The sequence below is a fragment of the Beta vulgaris genome, chromosome 3 (assembly GCF_026745355.1).
Source record: "Beta vulgaris subsp. vulgaris cultivar EL10 chromosome 3, EL10.2, whole genome shotgun sequence".
In the NCBI taxonomy this organism is placed as follows: domain Eukaryota; kingdom Viridiplantae; phylum Streptophyta; class Magnoliopsida; order Caryophyllales; family Amaranthaceae; genus Beta; species Beta vulgaris.
This window is the reverse complement of record NC_079204.1, coordinates 37,697,169-37,722,034: the sequence shown is the minus strand read 5'-3', so window position 1 is coordinate 37,722,034 and position 24,866 is coordinate 37,697,169. Positions and strand designations below refer to the sequence as shown.

The following is a 24,866-nucleotide window of genomic DNA, read 5'->3' as shown; positions in this document are numbered from 1 at the left end:
TTTGAAATGGTCAAAATTTAAACTCCACGGAGTTTATCAACTGAAGGAAATCTTAGATGATAATGGATGAGCGTAGAAGTGCTAATTGCACATCAATATATAAGGAATCAAATATTAATTTCCGATACATATACAATGTATAATTACGATACAGTGTGAAACTCGAAGGGGCTAGGGCGGGTACCCCTGAGATTTATGAATTTTCATCTACAGCTTCTAAATTTACACTGGATACAGGTCTTGAAGCAGAATACTAAGTAGGTACAAGAGCCAATATTTGGCTCCGAATGATCCCCATACATTTCTGTATTTCTGTGTATATTGGGATGTTCTGTGAACAACATGGCTGTAAACTTGTGACTGCAAGGTCTAATATTTGGGCAACCTCCGCTGGTGGGAACTGACGCTCAGTACATTTCTGCATACACAATTGAAAATGGTTATGAAACATCCTGTGCAAATGCAAAGAAAAAGCACTGCCAACAATTGTGGCAAGAGCTATAGAAAATGGACATAACTTAAGGAAGTAAACTGTGGATTGCACAAAGACAGCATCTTAAAGGTATAAAAGATAAAAAGTACCCTTTTAGTATATTAGAAAGAATTAGACATTTACAGGCTGGATAATAATTGGATATTAATGATACTCCTAAACGATTGGATCACTAAAAAAGAATGAGACAGAAAATTAACTGGGCCATTGCCTTACCCACTGGACAGTTTGGACGCACGACCTCCAATAGTTTCTCTGTTTATGTGATCATAACATCTTTTTATGCCTTTCAAAGAATGTGATTAAAGGATAAAGTAAAATTAGAGAATTATATAGCCACCTCTTGTTTATACATCTTCACTTTGCATGCATTCAGTCACTTAAGTGCTAATTTAAGTTATAGACAACTTTGGAGTAATTCAAGGTGCCTAAATATGATCGTTTTAGCCAAAAATTATGACCTTAAGAGATCATAACATCCTAAGCTTTTTACAAGAATCGATAGTTCTAAGACATCAGAGAAAGGACTAGAAGTAGAGAACTAATTAGCCACTTTTTTTTCTACTTTGTCACTTGGTGTGTGTGCATTAGTTCTTTGCCTAGAATTTTTTTGGGTTGGGGGGGGGGGGGGGGGGGGAAGAATCATGTCACCTTGAGAGACATACAGTGTTTCTGGTTAGGATTAGGAGTACAACAAAAACAAAGTTTTTCTGAATGGGGACATTTATAGGGGAATCCTAGACTTTTCATAAAGGAAGAATCGCTCACAATTAATTACACGGCACACGAGGAAAAGGTGCAAGAAAGACTGTTCATGTGGCAGGGCATTGTAAGAGATTTTCTTGAACGGTCCAAATGCGGGTAGAATGAATGAATGATACCACGCATGTAGGCCGTGGTAACTTATGCTGTTGCTTCAGCAACTTTGTTATTGCACGGGTCCACAGGTATGGCAAAAAGAGCTGGTGAGGTATCTTGAACAATGATATTGCTTTATCTTCAATTCAAGTGTATTCAAGTGTGTTATATGCTTATGGACCTTGGAGATGATTGCGTATGGAAGAATTTATGCTACCCTTCTTTCTCTCAACATCCTTCTCATGATGTCCATGATCCTCATTTGGGCCTTAGAATACCCTTTCCAGGCGTTTACAAAAAGACTAATTCATATATGCAAAGACACATCTATCAAAGAAATGGGGTATATTTTCATCACTAAGCTACTTCGACGGGACAAGGTAGAATGTAGGTGTCTACAATAGCATAAATGGATCACTTCCTTTAGGAACTCCTGGCTTGGTTTACTTAGAATTAAAGTTGAGAGATCCTCAGTTTGTCAAATAAACCCAATCAAACACCGTCTCATTTAGTAGGAAGCCCACCAAAATGAGCAATATCAAGAGAAAACAAAAAAGCTCATCTGCAGTATTTCTTCAATTTTGGATCTGAGAGGATTGGGGCTGAGTGATGAAGGTAGCAGCAGTCGAAAACATAAACTTTGGTGAGTTTTGCATGAAAGCAACGATGTCCTGATGCTAAACGATTACAGACAGTAAATGATCCATGGACTCCTAATTGGCCAAGAAATGTTGGTTTAATTTGGTTAGCCAGATGACTTTATAGGATATTGATCACTCTTTCTAACAAGTTAGCTGTACTACAATATTTAACAATATAATAATCATATTATTCGATGGATCAGTGGCAGCCCTGGCATTATGGTGTTGAATTTAACCAGTGGAAAGAAAATATCAAAGCTTACTTGAATCATCAGCAGTGTGGCAACACAATGTGCAATGAGCTCTGATGGAACTTGTGGCTCACATGGAGTAGATGCTCCATTTGACCTGGAATTAAGTGCTTGATCTGAAGCCACCATGTTTAAAGTGCATGGACTTGGCTGATCATGATGAGTTAAACTTCCATTAATTTGATTGGTCTGCATTGGCATGCTAGAATAGTCAACCACAAGCCGATTATTTACAAAGTCCACTGCTTCTTCTATCTTTTGAACGGACTCTGCTGCTAACCTTAGTGATGAAACAGCCTGAGAAAGATAGCGATGATATAATTAGAAAGCAATAAAACGTGCAGCACACACTGAGTAGGAGATAAGCGCCCTCAAAGATTACAAGGTACTCATTCAATCTTTTTTTACTTGCTACATTTTCCATAAATGGATGTCTCCCTTTACCCACATTTCTTTATATGGTAATCATGACCCACAAAAAAAGTATCAATATTCCACTTTAATTTTGTCATATTTCTACCTATAACTGCCAAATATTTGTTATTTTCCGATAAAGTTCTGGTCTCTACCACACTTTTTGTCTACCCTAAATGTAGCAAGTAATTAAAGACGGAGGGACTATCATAATAGGGACAATTTTCACCAATTAGTGGAGCAGATGCAAATTGCTGCAAGAAGGTTTCAACTAAGAGCCCAAAAGCATATTGACAAAATGTTTAGTCCCAAAAATCATCAGTCCAGTTACTTTATTTTTTGCATCTCTCTTTTACGATTTCTTATGACGATTCATGTTAGCCGATTCCCAATCATTTTGGGACCAAGGCTTTGTTGTTGCTGTTGTTTGTCCATCTCTTCTACCAAGTCTGACATTAAGCTAAGCAAGCCACAAACAATTCAGTTTATACCTTTGCTTTAGCTTCTCTGCTTCACATCTATAGTTACACAGGCTATGTACTTTTCACCTCAAAAAAAAAAAAGAATTCAGGAAAAGTAAGTACATATAGATTCCTCTTAGCTCAGTTAAGTTTGAGTTCAAGTAAGTTTGAGAAAGTTCAAGTTTAGACAAGTTCCAATAAGTTTTTAATCAGGTCTATCCAAGTTAAATTGACAGCTGCCATAAAAGAAATTAAAATTAATAACAACTACCCCTCAAAAGTAAAAAAGAAAAGAAAATCAATTAACTACAAGAAGTTCATGTAAGTTCTAATAAGTTTAAAGAAGTTCCAACAAGTATAACTCAAGTTCAATTCACAACTAGAATGAGTTATAATATTATAGTTATCATCTCTGCTTTCCGTCCATAATACACTTAACAATTGCAGTTTGTCACTAGTGCTTAAGTTTGTTATCAAAGAAAAGGTTATCATGCAATATACCCACCCAAGCCCCCTATTCGGTTTACTTACAGCAGGAGGGCAAATCAGTAATAGAGGCCAAGGGAGAAATAGAGTCCTAGAAGGGAATGTTTCCTGTTAGATATGCTGAGTCTTGAGGTGTTGGTTGTAGAGAAAGAAATAGCAGGCGCTGAGGTGTATTAAAAGGGCATCTTTCTGTTGACTGCTCTATATATAGTAGGGAGATTAACTAAATTAAGGCCTTGAGAAATTAGCCAAGTCACTTGTAATTGGAGAGAGTCTGCCTCTCGAAAGCAGCACATTATCCTTGCCCATTTCTGGGTTATCTATACTAATCTTTTCCTGATCTTTCCTATATACTTTGCCTGTGTATTTGACTAACTAGTGGGTTCACCACAGTTGGTATCAGAGCAGCGTACAACTAGGTGATATAATGGCACCTAGTAACGTCTCACAAAGGGTGGAACCAGTCGAGCATGAGCTTGCTGGAATTCGCACCTCCATGGAGCAGATGCAGATGAGATCTGCGCAAACCCAGCAAACCTTCCTCGATGAATTAGCTAGGGTGAATGCTCAGATGAGAACGTTCATGGAGGGCCAAACCCGTTTCCAGGACGAGGTGAGAGCAATTTTTCCCGATCCTTCATTTATAGCCACTAACCCAAACCCGTTTACCTCACCCGGAAGTAATGGAGGATCAAACTGGAGGTTTAAAAAACACAATATACCCTTGTTTGACGGAACGGACCCTGAAGGTTGGATCATGAGAGCTGAACGCTATAATGATTTTTGCCGGTTGACGAAGGAGGAGAAGGTGGAGGCAGCTGTGGTTGCCATTGAAGGCGATGCTCTTTTCTGTTACCAATGGGAGCATCGGCGTAGACCGATCACTCTGTGGACGGAGCCGAAAACCTTGATTCGTAGGCAGTTTCGAGCTACCCAGGAAGGGTCCCTCTATGAACAATGGTTGGTGGTTGCTCAGGTAGGCACAGTGGCCAAATATCAAAAGTAATTCATCGAGTTCTCAACGCCTTTGGAAGGAAGTGGCCTTGGGCCAATTAACTGGGATCAAGGGGGATATTAAGGCTAAACTAAGGCTCCATGGGCCGCCCAACTTAGAGGCTGCCATGGACTTAGCCTTAAAGTGGAGAAGTTAAAATTAACCCAACCCAAATACCCATACACTAAAAACCCAAATCACACCAGCCCATTGACCACAAAACAACCTGCCCAAAACTCTGAGCCAAGCCCAACACGTACCACCTACCCCAGCCTAACCCATACCACCACAAAAGCCCAACCTATAAACCAGCTAACTCAAGAGAAAATAACGGAGGAGTAAGCCGTTTGTCGGATAAGGAGTATCAACACCAACGGGATCAAGGGTTATGCTAACATAGTGTGGATGCTTTTCACATCCGATCCACTTATTCTGCCTGCGTTCGATCACTCTCAGCATTCCCAAACACAACGAGCTCCTCTGTTGCGACTGCAGCTGCTGTGAAACCTATTCGTGAGAGACCGGATCTTCTTACGCCAGCCAATGCAATGCGTCTGATAGTTCCCTCTTACTTAGGCATAAAAAAAGCCCTCATATTCAGAAAGAGCCATATTCTGCACCCCCCGACAATCTTGAAGGACATAAAACAGCTGACTATGTGGATCATCGGATGTGGACTATTCGTTCGTCACCCCTTACTAGAAAGCTTACCGCGAGGAAGCCCTCCATTACACTAGCCTTAAGCTAATGGCAGACATAAGAAAGCATTAGTCTAATAACAGGGCTACCGGTGTGACGAAAAGTGGAGTGTGGGGCATCGTTGTAAGAGGCCAGGAGTGTTTTATTGGCTACGGACGACGAAGAGGAGACGTCGGGCCACTTCAATGCCACTGACCCGATGGTGGAGGAAGTAAGCCAGCCGCTGGTGTCACTAAACTCTGTGGTGGGGTTCACTAATCCTCAGACCCATGAAGATGTTGGGTCCATCGACGGCCGAGAGGTGGTGGTGATCCGGCGCAACTATAACTTCATCTCTACCACTACCATGACCACCTTGAAAATTCCCATAACCACCACAGGAATTTGGTGTGTCCTTAGGCACAGGGGTGGCTGCGCATAGCCAAGGAAGGGGTCAAGTTGTTGTTACAAGGAGTAATGGTGGTGGAAGAATTTTTGCCATAAGAACTTGGACATTCAGATCTTATCTTGGGGGTCCAATGGGTGGAGAAATTGGGGGCAGTGACAACCAACTGGAGAATCCGAGTTATGAGGTTTTAAGTCCATGGTGAACCCATCACTCTTAGTGGAGATCCCTCCATGTGCCCCACTTAAATCTCACTTAAGTCCATGATAAGGGAAATCCAAAGGCAAAAAGAAGGAATTTTGGTTGAGCTATGCCTCTTGGAGCCTAGCCCACTTAACCCCACTAGCCCAGACACAAAATCAACTAACCCAAATAACCCAGCCCCGCCCAACATACCCCCATTCGTTGACCCCATCCTTAAAAAATACCAACTTGTTTTCCACATGCCAGTAGGCCTTCACCCTAACCAAGCCCATGAACATGCTATTAACCTCAAGGAGGGAACCAACCCCATAAGTGTGAAACTCTACCGTTATCCCCAAATCCAAAAAAATGAGAGAGAAACTGATTAGAGAAATGTTGGAGGCCCGCATTATTCAACCTTCACCAAGCCCATTCTTAAGCCGAGTTCTATTAGTAAAAAGAGATGGATCATGGAGGTATCAGACCCTCAATAAAGAAACTGTACCCGATAAATACCCTATATCCGTAATTGATGAGCTACTGGACGAATTATATGGGGCCACAATTTTTTCCAAACTTGATCTCAAGTCTGGGTCACCAAGTCCGAATGAAAAGTGAGGATGTTTCGAAAACCGCTTTTCACACTCATGATGGACATTATGAATTTTTGGTGATGCCTTTTGGGCTAACCAATGGTCCGACAACATTCCAATCCTTGATGAACGATGTTTTTAGGCCTAACCTACGAAAATTCGTACTTGTGTTCTTTGATGACATCCTCATATATAGAAGGGATGAGGAAAGTGATGCTAACATTTGGCACAAGTCTTTGAAGTGCTCGCAACCGATCAACTTTATGCTAATATGAAGGTGTGAATTCGGACAGCCTCAAGTTTCATATTTGGGCCATGTGGTGTGAGCCCAAGGTACGGTGGTAGATCAAACCAAGATACAAGCCATGATAGAAGGGCCCGAATCCAGAAATATTAAGGAGTTGAGAGGATTTCTGACGCGATACTACCGTAAGTTTATAGCCAATACACTACACTTGTTGGGCCATTAACGGATCATTTTAAAAAGGATTGCTATGGCTGGAGTGAAGAGGCCACCTTGGCTTTTGAAAAATTGAAACGGGCCATGACAAACTCCTATCCTTGTAATGCCCAACTTTGACAAGGCTTTTGTGATTAAAGTCGACGCTTCTAGAAACGAGCTTGGGGCGGTTCTCATGCAAGATCAGCGGCCCATTGCTTACTACAGTCATACATTAGGGCCTAGGGAGAGAGTGAAGCCCATCTATGAAAAGGAGTTAATGGCAATTGTTCTACCAGTTCTTAAGTGGCATCATTATTTATTGGGTCGCACTTTCATAATACGAACAGTCGAGCAGAGTTTTAAGTTATTGATAGACCAAAGCGAGGTGGGCTTCAATTTTCATATCCAATATAAGCCCGGGGCTTCTAATAGGGCCGGGACGCCCTATCGCGTCGAGCTCCCCTTGAGGCCTCCGGGGGTGATTAGGTCACCAGTGTCAAATTACGCCAACTTACAAGCCCAGTGGAGCACAAATCTATTTATTTCCCATCTCATTGCTGAACTTCAAGAGGGGAAGCAGATCAAAGGGTATGAAATTCAACATGGGCAGTTGTTCTATAAGGGTCGAAAATTTCTACTCTAACACGAGAACTCCTCCAGCTCCACCATCACTCACCTTCTGGTGGCCACTCCGACAACCTCAAAACTTACCTCCGACTTGCAACCGAGTGGTTCTGGCCCGGAATGCGCAAAGATGTAGCCACGCATGTGAAGAAGTGTGCGATTTTCCAGAAAAACAAAGCCTCGACGCAATCTGCGGCGAGGTTGTTGCAGCCTTTACCGATGCCAACAGGTTTGGGAAAAATAACCCCGGATTTCGTTGAGAGGGGTTGCTAAAATCCAAGGGTTTTGACACTATCTTGGTAGTGGTGGATTAGTTCACCAAGTACGGGCATTTCATTGGAATGACCCACCCCTTCAGTGCTCTCACGATGGTTGCGGTCTTCATCAAAGACATTGTTCGCCTCCATGGCTTTCCGGCTTCGATTGTGTCACATCGGGATCGGATTTTTATGAGTATTTTCTGGATGGAGCTCTTCCGTCTCCATAACACCACCCTCTTGGGAGGGGTTCACACTCATCCAAGAATGCTTAAAAGGGCATCTTTCTGTTGAGATTGCTCTATATATAGTAGGGAGATTAAATGAATTAAGGCATTGAGAAATCAGCCAAGTCACTTGTAATTGGAGAGTCTGCCTCTCGAGAGCTGGATAATCTACACTAATCCTTCCCTGATCTTCCCTATATTTTTTGCATGTGTATTTGACTAACTAGTGGGTTCACCACATATTAAACTTTTTAGGACCTTTGATAATAAGTTAGTGCGGTGATATAATGTTGAGGCGAAATTAATTCAGTTGTCTATGCAATGAATATCACAAGAGAAAGCACGTGATGAGTTCCCCAACCACTAAAGATTCCGAACATGAACACAACTCTAGAATCCTAAGCAACTTTTAATATGCTACAGGTGCTTCTGCCTTCTAGAGTAAGAACTAAGGAAACATAACCACCATCTCTCAGAAAGAAATCCCATGTAGATGCATGTGTTAAAGAGGAAGGTAATGAAGGCAGGTAGAGAAAGGTCCACTCAGGACTCTGTACAAAGCTCAACCTTGTCCTGGACTCCACCCCTAACACCTCATAACAAGTTTCCAAGAACTCAAGTTAAAGACATGAGTAGGCAGAGTAGCTAAAACTTCCTCACAATTCCACTGGAGGCAATAGCTGCATTTACTCATACTCACGACATATAAAGGTGAGATCCAATCAATGAGTGAATGAGATGTTTGTGGACACCAGATGCTCAAACCAAAGCATCCCATCCCTCACCCTCCTCCATACTATGTATAAATTGTATAATTAGAAGATGATTTAATCTCACCCACCCCAGCATAGACGACAGAAGATGCCTGAGAACTCTCTTGAACTTGGGATGCATGATTAAGAGAAGTAATACAGCCGCATATATAAATCGAAGACTGAACAAGGATAATAGCAGCCCCACTCCGCACCCCCTCCAAGGGAGAAAATAAGGCAGTATTAGCCAATAAACTTCCTACGACTCTCTCAACCATCAGATTGCAAAAGGATCCTCAAATATCTTTAAGTCAACCCCCAATGTAAACAAAAAGAAAGACAACCACACAATTTATTGAAGATGAGAGATTATTAAGGAAGGAGCACATAATCATAAGCTCAGAGATAAACTCAATTACAATAGCATCTTCATTCAAATGAAAAGTCCATTAATCCTTGCGGTAGTATTTCCTAACCAATTAAATATAGAATAGAAATTGCCTATTGTTGGGGGAACTCAAGATATTTTCTTTGCTCTCAACTAATTAAGCACAGCCATGCTCTTATAAATCCCATTCACTCAATTTTCCTTGGTATTGTAGTAATACGATCAGGGTTCAAGGTGTTCCCTTAATATCGCATATATACTGTAATTATGAGCTAATCTGAAGAGAAGGAAATTAGGTCATTTAATATGAAATGAACAGAAACATAGTGTAAGATACTAAAGAGAGCGTCTTCAGATGAGTTACCACTTCCACAGAGGACTTTGGAAACAGTTCGATTAGAAAAGCAGGGAAGGGGTTGGAACATGACGAGTAACTTCTTTCCTTATGGTTCTAACAGATAGACTTGAATTAGAATTGAAAATCTGAGTAGACCTGGATGGTTTTACCTTAAGTGCTGCATCCACCATATTTCGGGCTTTTATTCTAGAAGTATCGATGATTTCGCATACATGCGAAACTGTCCTTTGAGAATCGCATGGCAAGCAATTTAATGAGCTAACAATGCTGCTATGATCTTCCAAGCTCGTCTTACTCGTCTGCCAAGGAACAAGAGAGTTCCCTTGGTAAGTATTTCGCTGTCTCAAGCACATTAATGCTGAGGAGACCTATACATCAAACAGAACAGTTAGAAACAATCATAGCAAGGCATAATTTGAAATATGAAAAACCAAAGTGCCAATATTTTTGCTTTTCTATTTTTAGTGGTTGAACTTGCACAGCAAACATAGAAAAATGCCTGATCCAACACTTCATTTAATTGCACCAGCACGGCTGCATATTGCTTCTTGAAAGAATCTACATCTTTGAGAGAGTTGTCTTCAGAAACATCATCATTCATGCGTTTTAGTTCAGTTACCAAGGAATTCTGCAAACAAATAATTGGGTTGCAAATCAAATTGATTAGTCACTTATACAGGACTCTTAACAGTATCACAAAGAGTAAAGATGAAAGTGATACTGCAATGATGAGAAGTGACGATTTCAAACAATAATGGGGAACGTAAGACACGCATCATCAAATTTTAAAAATCAATGAGGAATTTCTTTTCTTTTTAAAAATAATAAATAACCTAGATGTCCAGCATCAGCCCTAGTTTAACAAGGTGTCTTCACTCCGAGTATACATTTAACCAAAATATTTTACTGCCCATTTTTGGGCCTTGGGACTTGGATTGAGGGATTTGGAAAACATCAGATTAGACATGCTATCTATGTTTAGCTCACATTGTTTACTATGTCAACAAAAGAGGAAGGCCCCGGGGGGGGGGGGGGGGTTGATAAGTGAGGAGAGAGAGTGAGAGAGAGATTGATATTTGATACACACATCGAAAACAATTGAGTGCGAGAGAAACTTGTCTAACTAGAGTTGCTACTCATTTGCATAGATAGTCACAATCAGCAACACCTGCTACACCAAATGCCTGACGTTCTTGAGACTAATGGCTAGTGGACAAAGAGGGCAAAAGATCCACCAGATTTAATATCCATCTTCATCAAGGATGTTTTTACAGTGTTAGAAGATAAGAGTACAACTGACAGCGTGGGTGACAGAGGAGAAGACAGATTTGAAACTGTGAAGAAACATAATTGCAAGAGGAAGTTGCCAAAAGCAGAATCGGAACTTCTATTCATTGCAGCCATCATAAATATTGAAAAAGAGGTATACAACAGCTTCAGAACAATCAGATTATTGTCATTGGCATGATTCGTGGACCGTGAGGAGATCACAATTATGTGCCAGACATGTTCTTTGCAGGGATAAGATCCTCAAGATGATATATCTAACTTGACATTAAAGAAACTATCATCTGTCTCAGTAGTGTTAATGCATTGAATAGCCCAGAATTTCTAAAACTTGTGCTGATATAAGATTTGATTTGATGAGATCTACTTATAAAATGGCCCCACCTCTATACCAAACAAGTCAACAAAAAAGTAGACAGAAACTTGACGAGAAGTGACAACCCAAAAGCAATAAACCAGTTCAGATGGGAAGCCAACAGACTGTTCAATAGGATGGGTTCTCTGGGAGGAGGGGTTATCAGTATGTTCTTGCAAAAGACTCCCAGAGTAGACTTGTAAATTATTAAATGCACATGAATGATTAGGTGTAACCTTTTTATCAAGAGCGCGGGTCAGCTCTGCCAAAGCACGGATATCTGCCTCTTTTGATTGAAACTGAGATAGCGCAGACTGCTGAGAAATCAGTGCTTGTCGGGGGCTGATGGTTTCACCATGACCAACCTTTTCATGCGAACTTGGACTTACAAAACCCTCCTGAAAACAATAAAATCAGCTTACAAAATCACGACACCCATGCTTTGGTTAAGTGAGAGAGGCTTATAGAAAAGTCCTTATTACGGAAAAGGTAAACGAGGATATTTCATAATGATACCGATACGTCCAGGATAATCAGATTTATTTCTACATCAAAAGATGATACATAACATAAAAGATATTAAATGTTTAACTTCCCATCTATAAGGAGAGTGTATATGAAAACATAACCAATTTTTTTTTGATAGTTTTCACTACTACAAGTAAATGTACGCTTCTAACGTTTTTCATCAACCACTTAAAGATTCAATTGGTATAGTTTTATCTTTATTTTCTTCATTATTTTGGCAGTCATAAACGAAATGGAAAGACTTTGGTTGGTAGCTCTACTGAAATACAAGAAGGGCAAATTATATATTACTAGATTTGAGTTCAGGATAGTACTTTGTTGGTTTAGCATAATTTTTTTTTAAGCATCATGTTGTAATATTCTAGAGATACATGATTTAGGAAAGAAAAATATTAGATAGTGCAACTGTGCAAGTTCTAATTCAGAAATAAAAGTACAAGTGTACAACATTACTTAAACATATAGACAAATAAGTTTGAATTTTAACTAGCATATAAGAAATTACAAAAATTTGTTTATAAGGAAAGTAAAAGTAGTTGACAATTAATGCAGAGCTTCCAATTGGAAGTTCCAGCCTCTTGTTGTAGCTGTTTCTGAATTCAAAAAAAATTACCAAATCTGCTACATGGTAGTTCTTAGTGAGTGTGGCTATCGTTTTAATAAGTTGATTGATAATAAGATTTACTTGGCCGATGATTTAGAAAATGGATCAAGGAGAATGATCCACATGTCCTCACTAAAGGAGGTTCTTAAATGAACTGTACAAATACTGATGTACGTATGCCTATTAGAACAAATTTTTCTAATCTATATTAAGGAGTGCATGGAAGTGATTGAGACTCCTGTTTGTAGTAAGGAGGATAATGAAAATAAAATTACCTTGGTCTGCTTTGATAGATTACTCATTATAAATACAGGAGCAACATTTGAAGGGCCGTCCGCATTTTCTACTTTCTGGCTTGGGGTAAATTTTATGATTTCTTCCTTCACCCTATCGTCGGATCTCTCACTTGCTTTGAACTGCTTTAAAGCCTCATGGAACTTATCAACAGCAATGTTGTGTCTTGTAAGAGATGTAGGCATATTTTCCGACGGATTCAGCGGCATGCAATCAATATCCTACAGAAAGACTTATAAGACAATAGAACCTTCCATATGTATGATAACAAAATTACTGCCTTCAACGCAAAGAAGTTATAATTCTAGACAAAAGTTGTTTTTAAACAGATGAATGCTGTATTCACTATACCTGCACCAGAAGAGGTTTTACATACACACAACCCCAATAATTAGCTAGAATCGAGACATATAAATAACATATGATAACTAGGTTGGTTCTTAAACCACCTCTTATACTAATAGATATCTAGATTATTGCCTTATTTTTGAAAAAGTAGAATGGATTACAGCCATCTTTAGGGGGGAGATCACATGAGAAAACATCTTACTTGAGAAATGAGAAGGACTTAAGAGTCACTCCACTTCCTCATTAGAGTCACAACACTTATTCATTAGAGTCACAACACAGCCACCAGCCCTAAGAAAATTAATCTATCAATTTATTTATTTTAAAGGTTGGACTTTGGAGTCACAACACTTCTTCACTAAAGTCACATTAAGGTTGGAGTCACATCACATCTTCATTAGTGTCACAAAAGTTCACTTCGAGTCACAACATTTTTTTAGAAGGTTGGAGTCACATCACTTATTCATAAGAGTCACAACTTTTCTCATGTCTCATGTAAAAATGCATTCTCACATGAGCTTAACTCTCTCTCTATATATATAAAATATAGATTATGACCAGATGCAGTACCTCAACAAATTCAACTCCTAGTTCAGGTCTGTCAAACTGAACCCGGCATCTATTATGATCAACGGTCAGTACACTTCCATCATGAATCTCTCTTGACCGAGGATGAATAGCAATAACACGTTGACCCACTGTTAAGGGACGAGCTAAATCAGTTGGAAGCCCTTCTCTTCTTCCCATGCGCAATTCAGTATAGTGGCTCCTAACTGACTCACGGTAGTAATTAAGTTTCTCCTTTTCTTCCTTCAAAAATTGCTCAGAAAATCTTCGTGGTTTTCCCAGTGAACTGCATCAACAACAATGCTCAGAATGAAATCAAAACTGCCTGTGCTCCATGTCATAAACAAAGCATTGAAGACTGTTTAGTCCAGGATAGTGAAGTCTGAACATCTAGAGCAAACTTTGGGAAGCTTCTCAAGTCTCACCAATAACTACGCCAGGAAATTTTTCATGCAGAAAATTAATATAAACTTTAGTTTCTGCGGTGTTATCATGGTATGCCAATTAGCAGCAAAGTAATGGATGTCAGTTGAGAATTTGACATCATTGGTCCACCAGTACCCATGACACACAAAAGCTAGTGCCTCTATGCAAGCTATGCCTCATAGCATGTTGCATTTTACTAGTTTCCTAGTAATAAAGTGGTGCAAATAGAAGCCTCTAACTCCCATTCCCATCTCCCTTCTACACGACGCTGACCGTGACAATTGGGATTTGAGTAATTAAACTAAATTCTACTCGATAAAAAGACTGAATACCCTTCAAGAAAATCGACTTTTGTTTTTTAATTCAAAACCTCGAGAAATTCTGCATCATTCAAGATTCTTAGTCATATAATAATGCCTAATATAGTCAAAATCAATTTCTTAAGCAGCTCTTTAGCTACATATAAAATTATGAAAGTAACAGATGATTGGAAAATTGCAATGACAAAGACTAGGGGATATGATATCTTAGATTTACATTCCGAACTCTAAGTGAATCTGCATCAGAAATCAAGGAAGAGGCAAGTGTAAGTCAAATTTTCATATCAATGACTAGGAAAGCAAGGGGAAGTGCCAATGTTGTGGGACAGAAACAGAATGTGCCTGCCTGCCCAGGGTTTATATTTAGATCTGCCAATATGCTCTTATCTTCAGTTTTCAAGTATGTTCATAATCATGTCCCTGTTCCCACCAGTTCAAACAAGAGCCTCTCTATCGGTGAGACTCCAAGAGTCCCTTAGAGGAGAGAGCCTCTCATGGAGGATTCCCACCATTGGGGATGCTTCCAAAATTAGAAGTGGGTACTGTAATGGTCTGCTAGCCATTGAGGAAAGAGAGTATCAGTTGGGCTCCCCCAAAAAGACGTAGATCTTTTGAAGTATTGATTGGAAAAGTGACCTTTTGGGACTTACAACTGTGATTCACCATTGGGAGTATTAAATCCCAACAAGAGTCTCTAAAATTAGATTAGAGGTCGTTTGGCTCTCACGATTGGAGATTTAAAAAAAGTGGCTTAAAGGTGTTTTTAAGACCCAATTAGAGTCTCACCAATGGGGAGACTGGTTGAATCCTTCCATTCTGTCCATCAACCAAGCACCAAAAAATAGATTGGGAGAACCATAATATTTTTTGAGCTATGCTAATATAAACTTAATCTATCTGTGACAAACTTATCAGAACTCAGTCCGATAAAAATTTTCCATAAGAAACATAAGCATACAGGGAGGGAAGAAGAGGGAACTTGTACTACCTTCGAATGACACCCCATTCAACACGAGTCAGTCTTGGGACGTGGCCCAAACCCACATGATACAAATATTCCACAAACTCACTTTTAGCAAACCAAGGATAGTCAATGGCACTGTAAAACCACTCAGACACACACCATCTTCGGACACGGTAATTTGACAAGCAACTACAAAGCCTTTCCTGCAATCATATAAAAGATAACTCTGTCAACAGCTCTGATGTTCCAAAGAATAGGCTATTTGTTAAAGGTTTTTTAGGAAGAATGCTACACCTTGAGGTAAACTGTTTTATCATGGTATAGCTGCCCAGATGCGTTAGATTTTTCATTAACAAAAACGTCCGACCTTTGAATCTGAGATTTGTCCACTTTACGCCTACTCCTATATTTGGTTAGCGAGTTGATCTTGATAGTTTCAGGAGCCTGTACAGATGACACTGCTGAATCATCTCCATCTCTTCTAATATCAGTACTTGAAGAAGAATGTTCTGAAATCCTGACCAATTGCCCAAGCTGCTGCTGGAAAGCATTAGTTGGAAAATGTCGACTTTTATTAACCGACTTCATGCCCTTATCTGAATACTATAGGCAAGAGCAGAAGTTCAGCTACATAACAAATTACCATTTACAAAACAAAACGGCGGCTAGCAAAAAGGAAGAATGAGAACAGTAGAACAGCAAATACTAAAAAAAAAAACCAAAAACAAAACAAAAAAAGCAAATTGAAACAAAGAAAATATAATTTTTCTTTGTTTACTTCTATGACTTATTTCTTTACTTTTCATGTTTCATTTGTCACGGATAGGTGACCCCGAAACAAGGTGGGACTAAGGTTATGTTGTTGGTGGTGATTATCTCCTATCTCAGGAGGGGGAAAGGGGACAACGTGTCTCAATCTCGGGCGAAGGCCACACGATCCGAGAATTCTCCCATCAGGTTACACATCACGGCAGAAAATATGACATACCATTAATAACAGTGGTAGTGAAGTAAAGACGATAATGATGACGATGAAGTAAGAACAGTAATCATAATCATTCTAACGGCAACAACAATAATATAGTTAAAAAGTGAAGGTATCTAAATACTGTGAAAAGGTGTTATGCAGGCAGCTATATCTCCAATCAACACAGATACGAAGATTAATTGCATAAAAAAATTCCTTGTTTTGCCAGTTGTCAAAATAATTTACTAGAATAAGAAAGCTAGTACAGAATAAGTTGAGACCTCCTTTTCCTGAACAGCATTAGCATGTGAATCCATTTGAGCCTCTGCACTTGCATTCTGCGGTTAAGATATTAGACAGAGATATCATTTGCATCTATTTATGAAATACATAAGTACAACAGTAAGAGAACCCTCAGATAGTCTTACCTTAGACACAGATGACTTCGGTTTCCTTTTCCGCATGCCTGAGTCTTTTGTATCAGCTACAGGACTAGAATTAGGGGCAGAGGGTTTTCCTGGTTTGGATTTTCTGGACACAGAAACTTGAGTGTTGAGAACTGATTGATCTCCCTTCTTCTTAGACGGTGAAGCTTTTGGTTTCACCCTCTGACTTGTAGATATGGTGTCCTGTTGCCTGAACTTGTCTATATCACTTTCTTTTTCTTCCTTAAGTGGCACAATTGGCTCTGAGAATGACAGCAAAATAAAACACCGTTACTTCACTATACATTGCTGAGCAATGCCAAGGATCTGAATCCTTAAATCATAACCAAATTGAAAAACAAAAAAAATCTGTAGTGACGAATTTCATATTTGAGTCAACAAATTCAGTAGAGAATGAAACAGATTATAAAGCTACACAATCAGACACCTCATTGATATCAAATCAAGAATAATGAGATAGATCATGTATATCATTTTGAAGAAGCATATAACAATCAATAACTTTTAGTAAACTCTTTCAAATACAGAAAAAAAATACTCAGATCATGAAGACTGTACCTGCCTCTGCTGTGGAAGATGGCATCATCAGCGACAAATCAGCTAAAGCTTGCAGGGCATCCAAGGCAACACCTTCATCTACAAAAAAGCAAATAAGGATAAGGTTCATCTTCTGCCCTTCGTCTCGTTTCTCTTGGATTAGGATTTTATTAGGGTGTGAAGAACAAATGTCAACAGATATATAACAGGAAAGCAAAAGAAACAATGAAAAAATGAAGTAACATGGGTCAGAGTGGAAGAAATTGGAGCTAGAAAGTCTAAACTTGTCATCAAGTAAAGCTGAACAAAAGTGAAAGCGGGGAATGTTGACTAAATTTAATTCAGAGCAACAAATATCAAGCTACGGAAGGAAGATTATGGACATACGGTAGACAACCACCATCCTTTTAAGATGAAGAAAGAAGAATTTGTGATTGATAACATGCTCTCGGACATACGATAGGAAACAGAGAGCTTGCTCCTCAAATTTCCTTCCAAGTTCCGTAAGTAACTAAAAATTCCAAAGACACTATTGCAAAAAATACTAGAAAACAGCCTCTGGTTATCAGAGTAAGGTTCAAACACTCAAAACGAATCTTATAAGGCGATACCAGATGTGTCCATATCAATGGTGACTCATTGTTTCGATAAATCACTTCTTTGATAACAGAAAACTGAGAACAATATTTAAAATTAAGAAAAGAAATAAAAACCAAAAAATGGGACAATCAAAACTGTAATTACCTTACTCACAATTGTGGATTTTTTAAAAGCATACTTGATCAAGTGACTTGTTTGTAAAAGAACAAAACAAAAGGCCTGCTAACAATCCAAACGTACCTCCACCAAAGAGGACCTTTTTGCTCCTTTTTTTAAAGGCTTGACCTGATGAGTGAGTGAAGGTCACATCTCTTGTCTGTTTTGTTTCAAAACTGCTGAACTTTTGTCCTCCTTCTGTACCACTGCAAGCTTCCTTTTCATCATCTCCATAATGGTGTCCAGTATCTTCAACTTCCACCTTCTTTCCATAAGACTTCTTTGCTTTCTGTTGAACAAATGTACCAACACCTTTCCTACCACTGGGCTGGAGATTCTCCAGAGAAAAATTATTTTCGCCTTCTGTGCTTCCCAAACTTCCTTCACACCCATCATCCATATCATTTCCAATGTTGTTGGCACTTGTCATTTCTGATTCCGAACACTAAAGCAAAAAACAATATATTAGGCTCCTCAAAAAATTACTTTGAAAGACTTCAAGTATAAAGAAATCAAGCATATGTTACCACTCTTTCACCCAAGCCAACAGGTGACTTTACAACAGCCTCTCTTCTTTTGTTTGGTGTCTGAGAAACCTGAGGAGAACTACCCCTGTGGGATGCCTCTGCCAATGCCAATGCCACCTCATGAGCAACATCATCATCATCAGCATCAGCATCTAACTTCGACTTCAGCCCCTGCCGGACTGGGGAAATATACCTTCCTATGCTATCTTTATCATAAGTATATCTTACAGGGATCCGTGGCGTCCTTTTTCCAACTGCCCTAGGTTGGTTTCCTGAAATGGTCCAGATAATGAGACAAACAAATAATATAAGTCAAGAGGTAATATGGATATTGCAGGCTTTTGTTAGAAATATTTTTTTATTAAGTTCTTTTCCTTTTGACATCTCTTCTATGAAGCAGGGAGGATTTCCATTCTTCATCGAAAGGATATCGATTCCACTCTACTGCCATTGTTGTCATATAAGAAATTAGCTTCCGCAATAGGAAACTCATGAATAACAAAAACCAACCAACAATGAGCCAGGTTAATAATTGCTCAGCAAGTATCAGATTTCGGCTCCATCACAATATTGACCACATTGTAAATGTTTTACCGCGACCTTATCTTAGGCCATGACAGCCACAAACCAGTCACATTGTCCGCGGAAGTGGTTCAACAATCATTATTCAGATTGCGACTACAAACGAGATTTAAAATCCTATTACAACTACAAGTCCTTGAGAGAAAAGGAACTTGAAAGTAGATATTTGAAATAAGACTTACCACCAGAGCGTCGTTTCTTTAGCAGTGACAAGCAGCCATAACTTGAAGCAACCGACTGAGAATGTGACACATCGGAAATATTCTTAGCCGTGTTGGGATGTAATTTTCCACGTGTACGCTTATGAGGTTTTCGGGGTACTCCAACGCCGTCGTTGCTCTCTTGTTCACTATCAGTTCCCTCCTGACAGGCCATAACAATCTATTCAGAGCCTCCTCAGGCGTCATTCGGGGTATTAATTTCACTCAATTTTGGCACAAATGACTTTGTGCCTAGAATTTTTAGAATATACATTTTAAATTCCAAGGAGATCTTCGTCTCCTATTATTTTCATGTGATAAGAAAAGTTTAAAGGACTATATGAAACAGTTCTGAAGCATATGTTTTGTGATTTAAAGGCAAGATCAGTAATTTTGTAGGAGGTTCAATGGTTATAAGACAGATTTACTTCAAAGAAAACAGAACATGTAGCAGAATCATGTTATGCAGCAGATTTTTATAATATAAATACCATCACCAAGTAGAAAAAAAACTCACCAACTAGATTAGATAAGATGAAGAGCTCAGATATAATATGCATGGATTAAGCAACATCAATCATAATGGTCATCCTAGTTACTATATTTTCCTTCAGATAACTCAAGTTGATCCTATCTAATTTTGGAACTATGGTACTCTACATCAAACTTTTGTACCTTCAGCTTACTTATTCACCTACACTGAGGATATGGACAAGTAATTAGAAGAAAACATCAAGTTCGACCAAGAAATCAACCACACAAATCATAAAGTTCAATTTTGTTTCTAAGCAACCAGGCGCACCCAATATTTCCCCTCAGCAGTTGACAGTAATCTATATATGTGCAGTGATCATTTCAGAATTCCCACAATACTAAAACACTGCCTCATACAAAACAGAAAGCAGTGGCACCAACAGACAGACATTGGAGATTAAGTTCAGGACTTCAGGAAGGTGGGGTCAGGCTAATGAATTCTTCAAAGACCAAAAATTTGAAGCTGGAAGAGGAAGGTCCGTTCCTTCAAGAGTAAACAAAAGAAATGAAGGGAATGAACAAAAATACAGTCTTCAACACTTTCTTCCATTAGCTTCCCTCCTGAGTCCTAACCATGATCAATAAAGAGACCTTGGCATATAATGGTACTCCCTCTATCCCATAGAGAGTGGTCAGTATTCCACTTTGGCATGTCCCAAATGAGTTTCAACTTTGTAAGAGCTTACATTTTGGTACTCATTAATGATTTTGTGCTTGAATTTAATGGGTGCCACTAAAAGCAGGGGACACTTCGAGCAAATCATATTGATAAAGGAAGCCAAACTAACTTTCCTAAACATTGTGAAATGTTGAAGAGGGCATTTTTGTGGGACAAGGGTGAGTAAAAAAATTTCAACACTAAACATGTCATCATAGCACCTAAGATCATTTGTCTAAACTGTCACAAAAATAGCAACTTTCGGAAAACTCTGAATGCCCTTCACCCTCTGCAGCTTCTAAATTCAGCACACCCTTTATCCAATATTCTTCAAGCAATGTTCTAATCTAGCATCTTCATCATCATATCATTTTATTTCTACTCTTCGAGTTTACTAATCTACATGTCTTAGGTGTTATAGGATATATCCATAATCTATAAACTAGATCCAAATTTAGTTATACACTAGCAAAGAATTGTTTATTCCACCACCAACACAAGAAACTATCACGTGAATCAGAACCTTCAAATAAGATTCAATATCAGCAAGATCTCACATAATTATCTACATATGATTGTGCCTTGTAGTATGACATCCAAGTATGATCCATTCCATTCAAAAGTATCTTAGTTGTAAATATATAATACCTCCATCCATAAATACATTACCCATTTTCCCAGTTTGGGATGCCTCAAAATACTTTACTCATTTTCTTTTTGGAGTTGGGACCACATCTTAACTATAATATATAATTAGCCACTATCTCCAATCACAATTTTTTAGTATCTTTTCCAGTTAAAAATTACACACTATCTTGAATTATATCAACTCCCTCCTAAAGCTTTGTGCATAATGCAAATGGGTAATGCAGTATGAGACAAAGGGAGAATTCCACTATTACATATGAAATCCTCTAGTAGTTGTAGCAATTTGACTTTGACGTTTGCCAGCACAAAACTTTGCCATTGATATTTTATTTTCTATTAGTAAAAATTATGTAATTTCTGCATGCGATGTAAAGAAAATGTCTTCTATTTAAAGAGAACAGAAATAAGTAACAGAATCAAACAAAGAATTTCTATAACATCATAGGTCAGCCAGAATCTGTCTCTCACCAGGACAGAATAATGATCAGTCATCATCGCTATTAATCCAACAACAGAGGCCGTTCCTTCTGGAAGAGATAAGTAAGCCTGAAAGAGAGAGCGATATGTTCAGTCACAAAACTGCAGTAGTTATTTATAGAAGGTAAAACCATGAAAACCTTAAGTTATATCTGCATATTCTAGTGATATCAATCAACATCTAAGTGATGATTAGGGTCTTGTGGGAGGCCAACCTCCAAAAAGTGAATATCTACACATATACAAGTGAAGTTCTGGGCAACAATAGGTCTCAGTTGCTTGGTAATAAAATTTAAACAGCAGCATTGAGGCATGAAATTTGAATGTGTACGAAGGCATGAGCGACTTCATTGCATATGTACTCCAGCAAACAGGTAAGTCAGATGCTAAAACTTCAAAGTGACTGTACAAAAGCACTGCATGTACGGGTTCCAACAGATCTTTTTTGTAACCATATATAGATAATTCTAAATGCATTCTCATCAGGAGGTATACAAACACAAACATTCTTTATTACCATATTAAGAAAAAAAAAAACTATGATTCATATAAAACATGCATGCCAATCCAAACACGCACACCATGATGGATAGATGGAGAGGGAAGGAAGACTTAGGATGTGAATTATGAAAAACTAGGCTGTGCAATCAAGCCATCCTCACCCTATTCATAGTATAAAGGGCCTCCACCATTTCCACTGATCGGTTACGTACAGCTACAGCCACCTACACACCAATGTAAACAGACATTTAACAGAAGTGCTCAATCTAGAAATAGTCATTCATGGAGGAGTAATAGCATCTGGTTTTAAGTGCATTTTCTATAAACACATAAGAAAGAAAAAAAAAAAAGAGCCACTTATGTTGGGCTTACCTTCTTCCAATCTTTCCCATACTTGCGATATGCCTCATAGAAACGTTGAAGCTCTTCTTTGCTCCACTGAGGCCCTAACATATCAGATACTTTCCTCTTCTACACAATAGGTAAAGACACAAAAGTAAGATGCCAAGAATACATTTAAGAGCAGTACCAATTAAACCCAAGTAGCTCCAAGTGGTCCAAGCAAACACAAAAACAGAGCGATATTTAGCAGAATAACTGAAAATCGTGAAGTGGGTAATGGACAATACAGCTAAATCAATCATCCACTTTAAGACATACTTGCAGTGATCAAGGAGATATTCGCACCAAGCAACAACTACTAGAATAAAAGACAAATGCACAGGCAAAAAAAATAGTGAAACCCTACCCGCTTGTTACTTTTATTAGCACTATCTCCATCTTTGGTAGGGGAGCCCTCATTAGGATAGGTAAACCGCTTGTTGACACTCCTTGACTTTCTCGTAGGAGCCATACTAAAGCGTTCAGCTGCAACATAGGCACAAGATATAAGCACATGCAGACATTATTGCGGAACAGCAAAGTGTTGTCAACTCATGCAAATGACATATTTAATAGGCCCAACACAAACAGACCATTAACTAGAAGTCTAGTATAACATACGAGCTGATCAAAGCTAGTTAGATACTCGGGAACTCATTGGCATGCAATTAGAGACATTCCTTCAGCAGCTCAAACACAAATTGACAAACTCACCAACCTCTTCAACCAAATCCATTCACTCCACAGAATCAAGCTCAAAGACACTCGACAATCGACGCAGAGGTTGTTAATCTCAGAAGATAACTCAATAAAGTCAATATACTATTCAAATTGCTTCTGGGATGTCAAATAGACCCTGATTCAAACAAAGCTCGTTGAACAAAGCCTAATTACCGCCATAAAATATAATCATCAAAGCAAGATGATAAATTCAGGATTCAGAGACAAAAAAAAATATTAAAATGATAATTGAGCTGCTTCACTGACGGATTCAAGCACATTAGTAACAACATTTTCAAGAATCAAAGACAAAATGCAAAATGACAAAGCATATTCGATACTAACAGCAAAAAGCTAATAAAAATCAAAAGCATCTAAAACCCTAATTCAACCACACACACACACACACACAAAGCAAGTTAGTAGATAGCAGTGCTTACCTAACCGATCGAATCGCAGCTTAGGTAGAATGATTAATTTCACAAATTGAAGAACAATGAAGAAGCAGCTGAAGAGAAAGGAGAGAGAAAAAAGGAGAGAGATTGAGGAAATTGATGATAAATGGGGGAAAAATTGTAGAGAGTGAAAAAGAAGGATGTGAAATTTGAGGGCATGACCGCGAAAACTTCAAAACAATGGCTAGACAATTTGTGCTTTATCTTTCTCTCTCTCTCCTCTCGTTTCCTCTCCTTCCCCGTCCTCTCGCCTGTGACTTTCATATGTTTAATTTTAAAAGTAGTATTTAAAATTTTAAATTTAGTGATTCAATGTGGAGGGGCCTTGGGGTTGGGGTGGTTCGTGGTCTATGAATTTTAAGTTGAGCCAAACATAATCCAACACCATTTTGATTGTTATTTTGGTTTGGCTCGTGGGTGGGGGGTGGCAATTCCGTCCGAATTTAATTCTAGTTCGTTTTAATTTGAAGGAAAAAATCTGAGTCAACTCTGATAAGAAAATTATCTGCATCCGACTATATTTTAAAAATTCGACTTCAAGTCGGAGGAGAGTCGAAGTCGGATCCCATAAAAAAATCTGACATTCACTTCGACTCCGATTTTAATGCAATTAATCTTTTTTATTTATATTAATGTATTATGTATGTATAATCAGGCTCTGACTTTGAGGTAATTGTATTATATAAGATTTTCCCATTGAAAAATGATTGTTAAAAGTAACAATAATGTTTAAATTATTTGTACTCTATAAGATTTTCATATGACTATTAAAAAATATAGTATTAATTAGATTATTTGTATATAGAAGATTTTTCTATTCAAATGGGTCGAAAAAAAGTCGGATTGCAATCGGAGTCAAAGTCGAGTGATAGGATTTTAAGTGTCGGATGTTGGGATTTGGAGTCGGAGTCAAATTTAAAATCCGGCTTCTTGTAGGTCGGGGTCGAACTATGCATAATCCGGACCAAGTCCGACCGTTATCATTCCTACTCGTGGGAGTTGTGCTTGGTTTTTTCATTTGGTGTATATATAAGTGATTGTTTTGGTAGTAATAATTATCGTAGTAACTATTTAAATGATTGGTATTGTTTAAATAATAGTATCCTTATAAATGTCGCACTCATTCTACTATTTGAAGGAATAGTGGTATTAGTCTAAAAAACATGCAATTCACTGTAGATAAAGAATTGGCAATTGAGCCCTTCATCTCTAGAGTAATTTGGGCTGCACGATTTTCTTTCTCTCCTCACTTCCACCTCTATCTGATTCTCCATCTTC

The 24,866-nt window shown here is 38.5% G+C and overlaps 1 protein-coding gene across 4 annotated transcripts; it reads right to left on the bottom strand.

Annotated features, from left to right (window-relative positions):
* Positions 1-67: 67 nt before the first annotated feature.
* On the bottom strand, positions 68-23,858 carry LOC104884788 (protein ALWAYS EARLY 3). Of its 4 annotated transcripts, none has more exons than XM_048641433.2 (20): positions 23,574-23,858; positions 22,781-22,899; positions 22,405-22,503; positions 22,194-22,256; positions 21,523-21,600; positions 19,197-19,395; positions 18,433-18,704; positions 17,990-18,350; positions 17,171-17,248; positions 16,595-16,854; positions 16,448-16,504; positions 15,494-15,802; positions 15,224-15,402; positions 13,493-13,775; positions 12,556-12,795; positions 11,385-11,546; positions 10,006-10,134; positions 9,656-9,874; positions 2,256-2,540; positions 68-418 (listed from the first exon to the last, which is right to left on the bottom strand). In XM_048641433.2, exons 2-20 carry the CDS (start codon positions 22,883-22,885, stop codon positions 254-256), a joined length of 3,543 nt encoding a protein of 1,180 aa, XP_048497390.1. In that variant the 5' UTR covers positions 22,886-22,899; positions 23,574-23,858; the 3' UTR covers positions 68-253. The 4 variants fall into 4 exon arrangements, with proteins under 4 accessions (XP_048497390.1, XP_048497391.1, XP_048497392.1 ...); XM_048641434.2 differs by having other exon boundaries at positions 15,494-15,739; XM_048641435.2 differs by having other exon boundaries at positions 15,494-15,733.
* Between the last annotated feature and the right edge of the window lie 1,008 nt (positions 23,859-24,866).

What these genes read in the sequence shown, in the direction of transcription:
- LOC104884788 (XM_048641433.2), bottom strand. Translation starts at nt 22,885, where the DNA reads ATGGCTCCTACGAGAAAGTCAAGGAGTGTCAACAAGCGGTTTACCTAT. An exon ending in ATCTTCCACAGCAGAGGCAG is followed by an intron (nt 16,855 to 17,170) that starts GTACAGTCTTCA and finishes TGTCATTCTCAG; the next exon opens with AGCCAATTGTGCCACTTAAG. An exon ending in ATGCTGTTCAGGAAAAGGAG is followed by an intron (nt 15,803 to 16,447) that starts GTCTCAACTTAT and finishes TCTTGCCTATAG; the next exon opens with TATTCAGATAAGGGCATGAA.